Source organism: Physeter macrocephalus, chromosome 10, assembly GCF_002837175.3.
Source record: "Physeter macrocephalus isolate SW-GA chromosome 10, ASM283717v5, whole genome shotgun sequence".
NCBI lineage: Eukaryota > Metazoa > Chordata > Mammalia > Artiodactyla > Physeteridae > Physeter > Physeter macrocephalus.
In genome coordinates this window covers 25,956,013-25,973,786 of record NC_041223.1, presented here as the reverse complement: position 1 = coordinate 25,973,786, position 17,774 = coordinate 25,956,013, and the positions used below count along the sequence as shown (strand labels likewise).

The window sequence follows — 17,774 nt, the reverse complement described above, 5'->3', positions numbered from 1 at the left end:
ATAGCTAAACATATTCTGGGCAGTGCCTTCTAAGTAGGGGAACCATAAATCCTGGTTTTCCCAACAGAATTAACTAGGACCCCTTTGACTCTCCAAAAGAAAGCAGTCCATATGATAAATTATATGGTAACTCTATCTAAGCATCTCAATACATGATGACTGGCTACTTCTAAGTTGATGGGGAAATTGTTGCCCTGTTTCACAGTTGTAACTATTCCAAATAGTCCTTTAGCACTTACTCGGTAGAGCTATGTCATAAGATAAAGTATTTTGGGGAAATAAATTTACTAACCTGAGAACATTCTAGTAAGGAAAGGGGGTAAAAAATAACTTAGTTATGGAGAAACAGTATATCAGTTTTGTATTATACTATAATAAACCAGCCCCAAAACCTAGTGACTTAAGCAATAACTGTTTATTTAGCTCATGATTCTCTGGGTCAGAAATTCGAGCTGAGCTGTGCAGCTCTTCTAGTCTGGGCCAGGCTTGGCTAATCTCAGCTGGCCTTATGTGTTCACTTGTGGTCAGCCTCTGCAAAGACTGGGGCCAGCTGGTTCATGACTGGTAAGCCTGGGCAGATGATGGTCCTCTCTACGTGGTCTCTCCTGCTCCAGTAGACTAGCCCTGGCTCAGTCACATGGCATTCTTAGGATTCCAAAGGAAAGCAAGAGGGCAAACCCCAAATCAGAATTGCTTTTCAATTCTCTACTTATGTAATATTTGCTATTGTTCCATTATCCAAAGCAAGTCACACATCCAAGCCCAGGGTCAGTGTGGGAGAGGACCGCTAAAGGACACGGATACAAAGATGTGAGCCAATTAAAGCTGTATTGGTGCAATCATCCCACATCCCTGAGGGACAGATGTCGCATCTGATCTTCATATGTTTGGGGCATGGCTAACAATGAGACCATGGGCGGTTTCCAGACTGGGTTCCGGTGTCTTTAGTCAGCATGTTCTATACCACCCAAGAAAACTGTCACGTTACAGGAAAAAAAGAAGAAGAAATTATTAGAAACTCTTATTTTTCCTGAAATTTCAAAGTGAAATTGGAGATGTGTCTGATCAGTTGGTTAAATTATTTAAAATGCAATTTAGTGTGCTGTTCATTGATACTTATCCCTTGAAATCTTTTACTTTAGCAGAATTGCTGCTTCCACCTCCCTACAATAAGCTGTGTTAGGAAGACCTTCAGAAACCAGATTCTTAGTTGCTTGAAGTCCTGAGGGTGTTTGACTCTGAATTTTGCAGGCTGCCTGCCATAAGGAAAGACATGTGTCTCAGAAGGCAGTTTCCTTCATCCATGATATACTGACGGAGGTTCTCACTGACTGGCATGAGCCACCTCATTTTCACTTTAATGAAGCACTCTTCCGACCTTTTGAGCGTATCATGCAGCTGGAGTTGTGTGACGAGGATGTCCAAGACCAGGTCAGTGTGTCACGGTAGCAGTGCTGCCATCGTTGCCATAGCCTGCTGGCTCTTGCTGAGTGCACTGGCAGGACTGTTCTGTGAGTGCTGCATATTTAATCTTTCCAATAAGCCTGTATGGAATCTGTGACAAGAAGAGGTTAAGCAATTTAGCTAAGGATTCGTGATTAGTGATTGATGGAACTGGGATTTGAACCAGGCAATCTAGCTGTAATAGTCTATACTCTCATACCTAGCCTATACCCTTAACCACTATCATATTCTCTACAGAGAGACAGATGGTAAAGAAACTAGCTAGAGACTTCATATTTATCTAGCATGATGGTGGGCTAGGAACACAGACAGATTCTCTGTCTCTGAAATCTACTAAAAATGTTAAACAAGGGTTAAAAATTTTATTTTAAATATCTTGTACATACTGGCAAGAAAGCAAGGAATACTAAGATGCCCAAAACTGAGTAACAATAGGAAGCCCAAAAAAGTAAGCAGAGCTCTGAGGCTGGATTGGCCATGAGGGAATTGGCCATCAGGTGAAGCTGAATGTCTGCATTCAATCTAAAATAATTGGCTCATTAGGAAATAGAATGTCATGAATACAGAAATAAAATAATAAAAATAGACACACACACTGTCCCTAACTCCCCACCAGGAATCCAAATATTGGAGTTATCAGAGACTGACTTTAAAATAACCATGCTTATTAAGTTCTGAACAATGTTCAGAAAGATTTAGGACAGGAGGAATTTTGGCTATGGTGGCATGAAGAAGTTAGTGAATCCTCTCCACAAAAATCAAGTATATGAAAAGAAAAAAATTGTCAAAAGCAGCCATTTCAGGACTCTTGCAATTGACCAAGGGCAGACAACAAATTGAGTAGCATTTATGGTGAAAAATAGTTCTTGCCAGAACTTTGGTTAAGAACAGTGGGAGTCTGTGACCTTCTTGCTGAAGATGGAAGTCATCACTTACAAGCTGTTGGCAAGAATAGTAATTTGACCAGTGTGGGGCTGACTGGGAAAATCAGCTTTTCTGCGCTAAGAGGCAGACTTGGTTTGAAGAAGAGGAAAAAAGACCATTGGTCTGTCAACTAAAAGTGGTGAATTCATTAGGAAATGAGCAATAGAATAATACTACAACTTTGCTAGCCTAAGGCTGCAGTGGTGAACCAGTAAGAAATGTAACGTAGGACTCTGGAAGCCAGAGATTTCATAGAAGGAGTAGGTAAGTCCGTCATGCATCTCTAGCTGACTGAAATATGGGCATATATAGGATAGACCGTACAGATCCCATCAGAAAGTAAAAGACCAGAGAGACTTAGGAACTGGCTGAACTTTGTATATTCTCCCCAGCCTGCACACACAGATTGGTTGGCAGAGGGTGGAAGCCTTAAAGGCTCAAGGTATTTGAGCAGAATCTCTGCCTACTTCATCAATTGACAACTAACCTATGCAGACATGGGGACAGCACTAGGAAGTCAGGCTGAAAAATAAAAATAAATTTAGTAGAGACATTATTGGTGCCTCATGCCACAGGAAGAGTAGAGACAGATTCTACAGTGTAAGTCCAAGCAACTTAGTCAAACAAACAAACAAATACATACATACATATATACTTACATACATACAAATCCAGCATTGCTACAATATATTATCTAAAATATCTAATGTTTAGCAAAAAAAAAGTGAGATATGCAAGGGAATAAGAAACAGTGATGTATACTTGGGGGAAAGACAATAAATAGAAACTGACTTAGAGTGAGACCAGATGTTGGATTAAGCTAAAACCAGGATTATATATATCCAAAATGCAGATTTGGAGGTGGGAAGACAAGCAGACACAGGATCTAGAAGAGCTGGTGACCTCTACCAATGATGTCGTCATGGTAGAAATTACAAAGTATTTAGCCAAAGAAATCTGGTGCACATGGTGGGAAGAGGATTCTGTTCACTGGGTCCTGGCTCTGGCTTGGGATGTTGGATTAGGGAACAGAGACTTTAAGCAGTTATCAAAAATAGGTTCAAAGAATTAAAGAAAAATATGATGACAATGACTCAAAAATAGGGAATCTAAGTAGAGAAATGGAAACTGAAAGAATGCAAATTCTAGAGTTGAAAAGGACAATAACAAATGAAAAATCCACTAGATGGGCTTACCAACAAGATTTGAGATAGCAGAAGAAAGAATCAGTGTAAGATTGGTTTAACAGCTCAAAAATCAATTAATGTCATGTATCTTATTAGTAGAATAAAGGATTGAAACCCTATGGTCATCTTAATAGACACAGAGAAAACATTTTACAAAATCCATCACTCATTTTAAATAAAAAACTTTCAAGAAATGAGGAATAGAAGGGAGTTCCCTAATTGGTTAAAGGGAGTATTTGAGAATCTTACATCAAACACTACCCAAGGTCAAGGACTGAATGCTTTTTCCCAATAATTAGGAACAAGGCAAAGATTTCCATCTTTACCAATTCTACTCAACATTATGACTTTTACTCACTGTACCAAAAAATTAAAGGCATCCAATTTTGAAAAGCAAAACTGTCTTAGTTCACAGACAACATGGTCTTATATGTAGAAAATCCTAAGGAATTTATTTTTAAAGTTACTAGAATTAATAGTGAGTTTCGGGACTTTTCCTGGCAGTCCAGTGGTTAAGACTCCACTCTTCCAATGCAGAGGGTGCAGGTTCAGTCCCTGGCCGGGAACTAGGATCCCACATGCCATGCGGCACAGCCAAAAAAATAAGTTAAAAAAAAAAAATAGTGAGTTTAGCAAGGTTGCCGGATACAAAAACAATGTATTAAAATCAATTGAATTCCTATATTCAAGATGTAAGCTATCAAAAATTGAAATTAAGAGAACAATTCCATTCGCAAGAGCATTGAAAACAAAATATTTAGGAATAAATTTAGTAAAAGACATGAAATACCTGTACACTGAAAGCTACAAAACATTGCTGAGAAAAAAATAATATTCCAATAAATTATGAGATATGCTATGTTCCTGGCTTGAAAGACAGTATTTTTTAAATGGCAGATTTTCACAAGTTGATATATAGATCCAGTGCAATTCCTATCAAAATATCAGCAGACTTTTTTGAAGAAATTGGGAAGATGATTCTCAAATTTATATGCAAGTTCAAAGGATCTAGAATAGAGAAAACACATTTGAAAAAGAACAACGAAGTTGGAGAATTTACACTACCCGATTTTAAAACTTTAGTCATCAATCCAGTGTGGTATTGGTGTAAGGGTAGACCTATAGATCAGTGGAACTGAATAGAAAGTATAGAAATAAATTCTCACATTTATGGTCAATTTTTGACAAAAATGTCATTGCAATTCAGTAGAGAGACAGGATATTACTTTTAGCAAATGGTGCTTGAACATATACAATAAAAATGAACTTACACCCTTCCTCTTACCATGCACAAAAAATAACTCATAATGGGTCATAGGCTTAAATAAGAGCAAAAACTATAAATGTTTCTACAAGAAAGCATAGGAGACCATCTTTGAGCCCTTGGGTTATACGAAGATTCTTTAGAAATGACACCAACAGGATCCATAAAAAGAAAAAAATTGATGATTTGGACTTCATCAAAATTTAAAACTTGTGCTCTTCAAAAGACACCATATAAAAATAAAAAGAGAAGCCCAAAGCTGTGAAAAAAAATGTGCAAATCATGTATCTCAGGAAGGGCTTACGTTTAGAATGCACAGAGAACTCTTAATAACTCAATAAAAAAAAAAGACAATAATGAGAAGACAAAAACCTAACTTCAAAAACACCAGAATATTTACAAATGGCTTGTGAAAAGTTTTAGCAACATTAGTCATTAGTAAAATGCAAATTAATGTGATACAGCTGCTTATTTAGAAGACTTTTCAGTGAGTTTTTCTAGGTTCTGATTTTTATCTCTCACTAAAATTAACCCAGAAATAGGGAGCAGAGAATCACATCATTCTTCCCAGAAATTCGCCTGCTTCTTAGAAGGAAAAGGCGTTAAATGCCACCTCCTTTGCCTCTGCAGGTCGTCACATCCATCGGTGAGCTGGTTGAAGTGTGTTCCACCCAAATCCAGTCGGGCTGGAGGCCCTTGTTCAGTGCCCTGGAAACAGTGCACAGTGGGGACAAGTCTGAGGTGAAGGAGTACCTGGTCAGTGACTACTCCATGGGTAAGACTGTGTGTTGATTTTGTATCCTGAAACTTGTTTATTAGTTCTAAACCATAATTATTATAGCTCTAAGGTTTTTGAGTGGAATCTTTTTGGTGGAATCTTTAAGATTTTCTGTATACACGATCACGTCATCGTCAAAAAGAGGCAGTGTCACTTCTTCCTTTCCAATTTGGATGTATTTTATTTCTACTCTTGCCTGATTGCTCCAGCTAGGACTTCCGGTACTATCTTGAATAGGAGTAGAGATAGTGGGAAGAACGTATGGATGATTCTGGCTATGGAGCATTAGTTCTTTATGCCAAGCTTCATGCTATCAGAAGAAGTCAGACAGGGCTTCCCTGGTGGTGCAGTGGTTAGGAATCCGCCTGCCAATGCAGGGGACATGGGTTTGAGCCCTGGTCCAGGAAGATCCCACATGCCGCGGAGCAACTAAGCCCTTGCGCCGCAACTACTGAGCCTGCACTCTAGAGCCTACGAGCCACAACTACTGAGCCCACGTGCCACAACTACTGAAGCCCATGCACATACAGCCCATGCTCCTCAACAAGAAAAGCCACCGCAATGAGAAACACGCACACTGCAATGAAGAGTAGCCCCTGCTCGCCGCAACTAGAGAAAGCCCATGCGCAGCAATGAAGACCCAATGCAGCCAAAAACAAATGAATAAAACAAATAAAATTTAAAAAAATTTACCATTCTACCCACCACCAGTCCCTCCCATCAGGGGACGTGAACAAGCCTCTTAGATAGCCTCATCCACCAGAAGGCAGACAGCAGAAGCGAGAAGAAATACAATCCTGCAGGCTGTGGAACAAAAACCACATTCACAGAAAGATAGGCAAGATGAAAAGGCAGAGGGCTATGTACCAGATGAAGGAACAAGATAAAACCCCAGAAAAACAATTAAATGAAGTAGAGCACATACAGCCCGTGCTCTGCAACAAGAGAAGCCACCACAATGAGAAGCCCGCGCACCTCAGCGAAGAGTAGCCGCTGCTCGCCACGACTGGAGAAAACCCCCGCGCAGCAACGAAGACCCAACACAGCCAAAAATAAATAAATTTTTTAAAAAAAGAAGTTGAATAATAGGGAAGACTGACATTCAGCTGTTTCAGCAGCAGGAAATGAGCTGGTGTATCAGGAACCCAAGTTCTGAGTTCTGCCAGCAGACCAAGAGCCCTGAGCATTATCAGGCCCAGCTCTCAGTGACAGATTGGACAAAAGGCCGCGAGACTTCTGTTGTTTCACTTAAACGTATCTGTGTTGAGTTCTTTCGTAAAGCCAAAAGAAAAATGTTATCCACTTGCTAGGAAGAAGCAAAAATGTATCCAAATAACAGGGAATTCGAGTTAGGGAGATCAGGTCTGGCTGGAAATAGATGGGCAGCCGTACAGCAGGCCCAGTGACCGGAGGTGTTGTGTCAGGGGTCCCCAAGACTACCCCTGAACTTAGAGACCCATCAGAAGGACTCATGGGACTCAGCATGTAGTTATGCCAAGATTATTACATAGCTCAGATTTATTACATGGCTAACAGCCAAGATTTATTATGGCAACATAGTAGGGACAAGCCAGATCATAAGGGGAAAACACAGAATATCTGCACAGGCTTCCCTGAGCTCTCACCATCCCATGAGGGGGTCCCACAGAGCACACTCTTCCTCCAGCAGGGAAAATGCAGCAACATGTATGACCATAGGGCAGTGTGTAGGTCTTTCTGCCCAGGGAAGCCCACTAGAGACCCGCTAAGGGCTGGTCACTTAGGTACCCTCTGCCTAGCATATTCCAAAATCCATACTCCCTGAAAAAAAGCAGGGGTTCAGATTAAACCACGATGTTTGCACCAACCATCCAGTCACAGTGAACTGTCCAGTTAACTGTTGCTTGGGAATATTCTGAGAGCCAGCTTCCCAGACTCCAGCCAAGGACCCACTGTGGAAGCAGGCCTTTCTAAGGATAGCAGCCCTAAGCCTTCTACGTTAACTCTTTTCGGCTCAGGTATGAATAAATTAGTATATGCCATCAGGGGTTTATCTAAACCTTCCCTTCCCTATAATTACGTGTGGAGGAGAATTCCAAAAGACCACATATTTAATTGCCCTATGTAGACCTACACATTGCCTCAGCCCTGTGTTCAGCCGGCTTTGCCCTCGTCCCTCTACCGAGCTCTCTTCATAGCCTTCCTACAGTTCCCTCTGCAGGCAAAGCTGAGATTGACAACATGGGAGCCAAGCCAGTTATCCAGTCAAAAGGCCCAGGCTTTTCTCCAACAGACCTTTTTTTAAGGCTCTGTGGAAGGTGTTGGGAGTATGGGCAGCCTGAAGGGTAGAGACTTAACTTTCTTAAAACTCTATAATCTTCCTCCCTCAGGAAAAGGCCAGGCTCCGGTGTTTGATGTATTTGAAGCTTTTCTCAATACCGACAACATCCAGGTCTTTGCTAATGCGGCCACTAGTTACATCATGTGCCTTATGAAGTTTGTCAAAGGACTGGGTAAGTGGAGCCCTCCTTTCCTGCCTCTTGACAGCTGGGGACCCTCTCCTGGATGGCTCTGGGTGAACTGGCTGCAGCAAGCAAGCAAGCATCCTGGTATAGAAGCAGATGGCACTATGCTGTGCGCTCAGAAGCACAAAGCTTACTGTAAACGCAGCTCGGGTTCTGTCCAGGGTTGATACTTTTCATTGTGTTCATGGAATAATTTTATAATGAAACATGTCTTCATATATTACTTTACTCCAACTTCTTTTTGAATCTTAAAATATTCAATATTATGTTCAATAATTACCCTCATACAGGAAACTACTGTCCTCAGTGTCACATAATTAGAAGTCTATTAATTAGTCTATTAGCCTAATTAGAGTTTGAGTTCCCAGCTCTTAAGCAAAAATTAAGAATGCCTTCCCCCAGACCTTACTGATTACAAAATGTATGTTGAAGGTATAGAAGTCACCCTTCTTTGAGACTTCGTGTGTTTTAGGAACTACCTAGCTGATTTTATGCTTACTTTAGAAATACTTTAACACAGTAGAGTCTTGCTATACAGCATAACCTGCTGGATCAGATGTTTGTATAACACGTGTTTATCTGGGGTGAAATGGAAGGGAGTGGCAGTTAGTCAAACCCAAAGTTTAGAAGGAACTTAAGTCTTCAAGTTTTGAGATTTTCACCCTGGTGTGCTCTGAGACCTGGAGCCTTGAGAACCTTTTAAAAAAAGAAAATATAAGGTTCATAATATTCTTTTGTATTCTTGCAAAATAACTGACAATTTCTTTGTAAAAGAAAATAGGACACAGAGAAGCTAGGTGACTTCATTCTTGTTCCCCTTATTTTGGAGCAGGAGTAAAACGCAAGTTTCAAGACAGAGGCTGGAGGCCACAGGTCTGATCCACAGACCATCCTTGTTATATTCTATTCTTACATACACCCATTCTATGCTTCTGTATACCCTGGGAAATAGAGGGCTGAGCTGAGGGGCAACCATGAAAGCCCCTCACTTATCCACTTTACATACTGGGCTTCAGAGGAAGGTGTCTTTTGAAAGACAGAGTAAGATTTTATTCTTTTTAAACTCTGCTCTACATTAAACAGAAGCCAAACAGTTTAGTATCTTAATCATAAGGATACCTTAAAGTAATGAATCTCTGCCTTAGATAGTAAAAAATCCAGTCCTTGTTTAGAAAAAACTTTCCTCCTGTATTTCTCCTTTACTCTCTCAACTACTACCTCACTCACAAGAGTTCTGACACCAGATGTGTGGGCTTTGTTCCCACACCAAGCAGTTCTCTGTGATACCAGCTGGGTGTCCTATTGTCAATTCAATTCTGACCCCAACCAGAGTTAGATCAGCAGACCCCACAGGTGAAGGGCTCAGTCCTATGGGACTGCCCCCCGCCATTTCAAATGACAATTACAAGTAGAAGGTCCCCAAGTTACCCACAACTTCTGTTTAACTTGGCTACAAATCAGAGGTTCCCATGACCCCCCATCCTTTGGATTCAGTGATTCGTTAGAACAGCTCACAGAACTCAGGGAAATGCTTACATTTATCAGCTTATTATGTAATAATAGATATGATAAAGGATACAGATAAACAGCTAGATCAAGAGATTAGGTGGCGCAGTGGTTGCACGTCCGCCTGCCGATGCAGGGGAACCGGGTTTGCGCCCCGGTCTGGGAGGATCCCACATGCCGCGGAGCGGCTGGGCCCGTGAGCCATGGCCGCTGAGCCTGCGCTCCGCAACGGGAGAGGCCGCAACAGAGGGAGGCCTGCGTACCACAAAAAAAAAAAAAAAAAAAAAAAAAAAAAAAGAGATTATATAAGTTGAGGTCCAGGAGTGTCCCAAGCTCAGGAGCTTCTGCCCTCATGGAGTTGGGGTACACCCTTCTCGCAGCATGTAGACGTGTTCACCAGCCCAGAAGCTCTCTGAACGCCATACTCGGGGGATTTCTTATGGAGGCTTCATCATGTGGCCATGATCAATCATTAACTCAATTTCCAACCCCCCTCTTCTTCCTATGGTCTTTCTGGTGGCCAGCCCCCCATCCAGGAGCTTACCAAGCTTTGCCTCACTAGAACAAAAGACTCTATCACCCAGGAAATTCTAAGGGATTTAGGAGCTCTGCATCAGGAACTCGAGTTGAAGATCAAATAGTAGAACAAAAGATGCTTCTAGTAATCTTATCTTTTAGGAAATTAGGGTTTTAGGAGCTCTGTGCCAGGAGCCAGAGGCAGAGACCAACATATGTATTTTCCATTATTCCACAACCCTATATTTTATTTAAGAACCATTATTATTGGTATTCTGTTGTTTGGTGAACAGTCGAGGGCCTGCTACGGGGGCATGGTGACCTGTACGTACTCTGGGGATACACAGATGAATATAACATGCTTCCTGCCTGTGAGAGGCTCACAGCCTCTTCTGGGAAACAGACACACAAAGCAATAGTCACAGTTCAGGAAGATGAATATTTTCATAGAGGCTAGAAAAAAAATAAAATGCCATTTAAGCTGAAATGAACAAGCAGCTGAGACGGGGTGCTTGGTAGTAGGGCCATGCAGACTTCAAAGGGAAAATGACATTTGAACCTTGCCGTGTGAGCTGCTGTAGGTTTACTTTTCTAAAAGTAGGGTACGTTGGAGGTACCACAAAGGAGGGATCCTGGGTGATGAGTTGGAAAGAGAGGAAGGGGCCAGGCTCTAAAGGGCCCTGCATGCCACACCAGGAAATCGAGAATGTGCAGGGAAGGTTTTGAAGCCACAGAGTGGTGTATCACATGTGACATTAGAAACTAAACTGGCAGGCACGTGTCCCTGTGGGTAAGGACAAGAGGCTACAGGCAGAGACCAGTGTGCAGGAGTTGGGGAGAGAGCAGAGAGGATGGAGTTCAGGATATTGTAGAGATGGGATCCAGAGGGCTTGGACTGCTCTGATGTGAGACCTGAGAGGGGGGAGCTGAGGTTGACTCCCCAAGTTCCTTGCCAGGGCTGATGTTTCCCACAATTAGGATATCCAAGAGGAGTGGAGGAGAGGAGCAATAATGAATTCTATCTTTGGACACTGGGACATGTTGAGTTTCTATGAAATATTCAAGTGGAGATGTTAGAAATGTTCACGGTAGAAATGTTAGAAATTTGAGATCTTATCTCAGCGAGGGAGCTGGGGCTGAAAAAGGAGATGCAGAATTATCAGTGCGCACCTGAGGATATTTAAAACAGAACGATTCCCTTTTTTTTTCTGTGAATTATAAGGTGGAGTTGCTTGTCTGTGGCTTGGGGTCAGTGGGCACTTCCGAGGCCCCAGTACAGCCATGCTGGCTGTGTCCTGCCCGCCTCCAGGGGCCGCCCTGTGCACAGACTTTGATGTGTGACACAGCAGCCTCCGTAAAAAACTTGGAACACTGTGATGAACACGATAGGAAATGGATTTATTTTTTATTCCCACTTGGTTATGTCAACATGAATTTGAACTGCTGTGTTTTTATACTGTAAGGTGTGTTAATCTAAACTAGGGGTCGGCAAACTATGGCCCACAGGCCAATCCCACCCACTCAGAGTTTTTAGAAATAAAGTTTTATTGGAACACAGCCCTGGTCATTTGTCTGTGGTTGTTTTTGTGCTATAGTGACAGAGTTGAGAAGTTGCAGCAAAGAGAGTGTGACCTGCAAAGCCTAAAATATTTACTGTCTGGCCCTGTATAAAAAAAAGTTTACCAGTCCCTGATCTAAAATATACAAATGGTTCTTTTCTTTCTTAAGGAGAAACATGCCTCTTTGTCTGCTAAATTTTAACTAATACCTAGTAATTATGTCTGTTTACCCACAGGGAAGGGTGCCAGTTGCTATGATTGTAGACAGAAACAATTACAGTACTGCGGAATAATTTTATTAGAAGTATAGAAGTAGATTCGTACATGAGAAGAAAAATGATAATTTCCAACTACTGTGTGCCTATAGACTATCTAGATGCCCTGTACAGATCTGTTAAATTTCTAGATATATACACACAAAATAGAAGTCATTTCAGTTCAATTTAGTAGTCTCCATTCCCAAACCCCAGATGTTTCAGATCTTCCCAGAGTCTTCCTTTATCATCACTGTTTAGTGCTGAGCTCTGGCAACAAAGGAGGTCCTTTTCCAAACAGAGAGAGGCCTAGTGCTTCCTTTCTGCCCAGCACATGGCTCGTCTCCAGGATCGTCCTGTCGTCAAAGCTTCAGAGTCACACCATCAACAGCAGGGCCCAGGGAAGTGAATTAGAAAAATTGCAGTGTGCCCAGGTACAAAAAACCACCATCCAGCCACTGAAAGTACTGTCGCAGGATATGGAAAAAGTGGTCATTGTTTAGTGAAAAGGGGAGTTACAGAACAGAATAATTTCAACAAGGTAAGATGTACAGCGTGATCCCAAATGTGTTTAACATGTACACATGTAGGAGGAAATTTGACTGAAAGGGTTGTACAATTTGGAGTAATTTTTCCTTTCTTTTCCATGTTAGTAGACATTTGGGGAACGCATGCTGTATGACTAAGTAGGTCTTCTGTTATCAGGGGATAAACCATATTTGTCTCTGTCTCCCCTGCTGCCCCCAGGGGAGGTGGACTGTAAAGAAATCGGAGACTGTGTCCCAGGACCCGGAGCCACGTCCCCAGACCTGTGCCTCCCTGCCCTGGATTACCTCAGGCGCTGTTCTCAGGTACGCAGGCCCTGAAACCCACCTCAGAAGATGCTTACAAAACATGCATGGAGGTATTTTGTGGACACCCAAGAGAAGTACTTTCTGCTGTCTCTGAGGAGACTGGGGCTTAGATTTGGAGTATAAAGTTTTGTCCCTCCGCTTCTACAAAGGAGAGAAAGAAAGTAATGAAAATGTACTAAAACACACAATTGGGATTTGAGATCTCGGAAACTTCTCATTCATACTCTGATACATGAACTACCGTAATCTCTATATCTGTGTCAGGCTAAGAGGTCACGGGAAATCCTCCCGATGGTACAAAAACATGGACAGTGGGCTGCACACAGTGAAAAGAGACATTAAAAAAAGCAAGAGGGTCATATGCAGTCAAGATCTAGTAAAAAAAAAAATCCAGTGAAACATCATTTATCAGTGTGAACAGTGACCTTCCTTATGCTAAGTCCAGTGACTCTCTGTCGTTACCGTGTCACACGCCCATGGAACAAGATGATGCTCCCTTCTGAAAGCCCTTTCTCCCTAGGCTTCAGTGACACCCCCTCTCCGTAGCTCTTCTCCTGTCTTCTAAGTTTGTGTCCCTGGCGTCCTCTTGTCTGTCTGTTCCTCACGCTCCCTTGGTGATAGCATTAGTAGCGTTAAGCCCCAGGGCTTTAGAAAGGAGGCACAGCCCTGATTTCCTCCTCCAGCTGCCTCCTCAAGGCCCACGTGACCTGACCCCGCGACCCTTGACCTTTCCCCCCTCAGCTCCTTCCCTCTCACTCACTGTGCTCGCCACACTCCCTTTCTGTCCCTCAAACACACCCTACTTGTTACTGCTCAGGGCTGTTGCTGTTCCCTTTGCCTGGAATTTTCTCTCCTCAGATCTCTGTATGACACGCCTTATCGTCCAGATCTCATCTGAAACATCATCTCCTCAGAGAGACCAGGGCTTAGATATCTACCAACTCCCTGCCAGCATTCCGCACACGCCTAGGTCGCTCTTTCTAGGACTGCCTGTCTAATTTTTCCTGTAACGTTTCTGTCAGAAATTTTATTTATTATTTGTGAAAGGAGTATGTCTGTAAGACGCACAGGGCAGGATTTCTGTCTGTCTCGCTCCCAGCTGTTTCCCTAATTTCTGAAACAGTAGGGGCACAGCAGGCACAATTCTAATTCGTGAAGGTACAAGGCTCCTTGGGAGTCTGTCCCAGTAACAGATCCTGGCGATCTGGGCTGTAGCAGTGACAGCGGAGTAAAGAGCCCCAGCAGCCTCTTAGCTCTGCTTCTCATGCCTTCATCGCAGCCACCCTGCCCTCGGATTCCTCCATCCCCCATGTGCCCTCCCCCACCCCCATTTCCTTGATGTTGAGTCAGGGGAAAGGAAATCAGAGTCTTGTATCTCATTTGCCTACAGACTCTCTTCCCAATGACCCCCATAGAACCCTTACTCTTAGGCAAAAATTCTTGACATGTTTATGGTTCCCTTCACAGGTTTATAAAAGTCTATAAAACTCATATGCAATTAAGATGCTGAAAAGGTATCCACAGAATCTTTTCCTCTACCTTTTTGTTGCCACTGAATGCTGTTTTAGCCGCTTCATGGGATAAATGCCTCTTGTGAACTGCCTTATGAATCCAAATCACAAGCAAATTTAAAACTTTGCTACAGTGGGAGCTTTTCTGGTTTTCTCTCCACCTTCTCTTCCGGTATATAGTTTTGTTGTCATTTAATAGAGTGCAGCTTTTTCCAATATATAATTGCAATTTGGTATTTTTAATTTAGTTGTTGGCCAAAATCTACAAAATGCCCTTGAAGCCAATATTCCTTAGTGGGCGACTCGCTAGCTTGCCCCGAAGACTTCAGGAGCAGTCGGCAAGCAGTGAGGATGGAATTGAGTCAGTCTTGTCTGACTTTGATGATGACACTGGTAAGTTAGTTGATTGGGACTAACCAGGTTATTTGCTATGTTTGTATTCCTAAAAGCCTAAGCCATGAATTCAGTAGTTTATAGGTCATGAATGATCATCCATTTATATTGTTATTATTTATAATTCTAACTGATCATCCATTTATATTGTTATTATTTATAATTCTAACAGAAAAAGCCTACCTAAAGTTTCCATGGACTCTCCAAAAACATTATAAATCAATGTCTCCAAACCAATCCTTTTTAGATGGATACCTTCATCTAAAACCAGTGTAGATTTGCAGATTCCACTACATATAGTTTTTAACTCCGAATTCTTTTGAATTTAGCACATTGGACTATGGGTGCATTTGGTGCATTGATACTTAAATTGTCTGGTAATTGCCTTTAATACCTTCTAGGAAACACAATCATTATATAATTACTTCCTGTAGGACTATCTGGTTAGAGACTGGGGAAATTAAGCCATTACTGAAGAGACAGTCTGTTTATGACTGGTGAAGCTGAAGGCTCATTAAAAGAATAAATTTAAAGAATGTGTTTCAAATTAGTTCCTGTGTAATCTCCTGTGAATTCGACTTCAATCTAGTAACTTTGGATAATTTTCAGATTGGTTCACTCATGTTCACATTTGCTGTCTTCTAATTCAGATGACCCTGTCCTGTTTCTAGACCTAAAAATGGAAATGATATCCTTAAAGAAGTCTAATATCTGAGCATAGGTGTTTCAAACCCTTGCAAAAGGACTTTCTGGGGAAGGTTTTTTAATTTACTTTTCTGTTTTTCATTATTTGTTTTTTGTTTTTCAATATTCGTCTGTTTTATTTTTCAGACACAAATTCACTTATGGGGATAACTAGAAATTTTCCAGGTTTCCATAGGGATTATAAACAGTAAAACCTTACAAATTAAGATTCGTTTTCAGGAAAAAATATAGGAAAGAATAAATATCTACTGTAGAGAACAATTAAATATTGGAAATTGGCTAGATGTTGCCTAATAGAGGTTTCATTTTTAATGATTAGATAGGAATTTTTACATAGCATCTTAAACCTCCAACCCAAACAGTTAAAAGCAGAAGCTAATGTTGCTTATCTATAATACAGTCTTTAAAACAGTTGTAAACAGTTTGTATATGTAACAGTGAGCATTCCCTGCCCATTTGTGCAAATCATTAATCCATTTTTTTTCTAGGCAGCCCATCTAAGTTTTCCCAGAGTATACATTCATTGAGGGCTTTAAAGTTATATATGAAACATAGCTAGATCAGAGAAAAGAATAAAAGCTTTAAGTTAGTATTAAAAATTACTTCTCATCATTGATATACTTAGATATTATTCCTCTGGTTTCCGAAGGCAAATAATTGCTTTTCCATTTTCCTATGGAAATTTCAAACACATATAAAACTAGACAGAATGGTATAATGAACCTTCATGTACCCATCATCCAGCTTCAACATTTTTTTTAACATCTTTATTGGAGTATAATTGCTTTACAGTGTTGTATTAGTTTCCGCTGTATAACAAAGTGAATCAGCTATATGCATATGTATATCACCATATCCTCTCCCTCTTGCGTCTCCCTCCCACCCTCCCTATCCCACCCCTCTAGGTGGTTGCAAAGCACTGAGCTGATCTCCCTATGCTGTGAAGCTGCTTGCCACTAGCTAACTATTTTACATTTGGTGGTGTATATATGTCAGTGATACTCTCTCACTTCATCCCAGCTTACCCTTCCCCCTCCCCGTGTCCTCATGTCCATTCTCTACATCTGCGTCTTTATTCCTGTCCTGCCCCTACCTAGGTTCTTTCTTCAGACCATTTTTTTTTTTTTAGGTTCCATATATATGTGTTAGCATACGGTATTTGTTTTTTCTCTTTCTGACCTACTTCACTCTGTATGACAGCCTCTAGGTCCATCCACCTCACTACAAATAACTCCATTTCATTTCTTTTTATGGCTGAGTAATATTCCATTGTATATATGTGCCACATCTTCTTTATCCATTCATCTCTGTGGACACTTAGGTTGCTTTCATATCCTGGCTATTGTAAATAGTGCTGCAATGAACATTGTGGTACATGACTCTTTTTGAATTATGGTTTTCAGGGTATGTGCCCAGTAGTGGGATTGTTGCATCATATGAGTTCTATATTTAGTTTTTTAAGGAGCCTCCATACTGTTTTCCATAGTGGCTGTATCAATTTACATTCCCACCAACAGTGCAAGAGGGTTCCCTTTTCTCCACACCTTCTCCAGCATTTATTGTTTGTAGATTTTTTAATGATGGCCACTCTGACCGGTGTGAGGTGATATCTCTTTGTAGTTTTGATTTGCATTTCTCTAGTGATTAGTGATGTTGAGCATCCTTTCATGTGTTTGTTGGCATTCTTTATATCTTCTTTGGAGAAATGTCTATTTAGGTCTTCTGCCCGTTTTTGGATTGGGTTGTTTGTTTTTTAAATATTGAGCTTCATGAGCTGCTTGTATATTTTGGAGATTAATGGTTTGTCAGTTGCTTCGTTTGCAAATATTTTCTCCCATTCTGAGGGTTGTCTTTTCATCTTGCTTATACTTTCCTTTGCTGTGCAAAAGCTTTTAAGTTTCATTAGGTCCCATTTGTTTATTTTGGTTTTTATTTCCATTTCTCTAGGAGGTGGGTCAGAAAGGATCCTGCTGTGATTTATGTCATAGAGTGTTCTATGTTTTCCTCTAAGAGTTTTATAGTGTCTGGCCTGACATTTAGGTCTTCAATCCATTTTGAGTGTATTTTTGTGTATGATGTTAGGAAGTGTTCTAATTTCATTCTTTTACATGTAGCTGTCCATTTTTCCCAACACCACTTATTAAAGAGGCTGTCTTTTCTCCCTTGTATACGCTTGCCTCCCTTATCAAAGATAAGGTGACCGTATGTGCATGGGTTTATCTTTGGGCTGTCTATCCTGTTCCATTGATCCATATATCTGTTTTTGTGCCAGTACCATACTGTCTTGATTACTGTAGCTTTGTAGTATAGTCTGAAGTCAGGGAGCCTGATTCCTCCAGCTCCGTTTTTGTTTCT

The 17,774-nt window shown here is 41.2% G+C and overlaps 1 protein-coding gene across 11 annotated transcripts in view; it reads left to right on the top strand.

Moving 5' to 3' along the window:
• Nucleotides 1-17,774, top strand: part of ARFGEF3 (ARFGEF family member 3) — a 192,849-nt gene that overhangs the window by 138,705 nt on the left and 36,370 nt on the right. For all 11 annotated transcript variants that reach the window (XM_055087475.1, XM_028494381.2, XM_024122650.3 and 8 more), the window contains 5 exons: nt 1,252-1,431; nt 5,470-5,614; nt 7,987-8,109; nt 12,704-12,807; nt 14,570-14,714. In XM_055087475.1, coding sequence (XP_054943450.1) covers nt 1,252-1,431; nt 5,470-5,614; nt 7,987-8,109; nt 12,704-12,807; nt 14,570-14,714 — 697 coding nt within the window. The remainder of the gene's footprint in view (nt 1-1,251; nt 1,432-5,469; nt 5,615-7,986; nt 8,110-12,703; nt 12,808-14,569; nt 14,715-17,774) is intronic.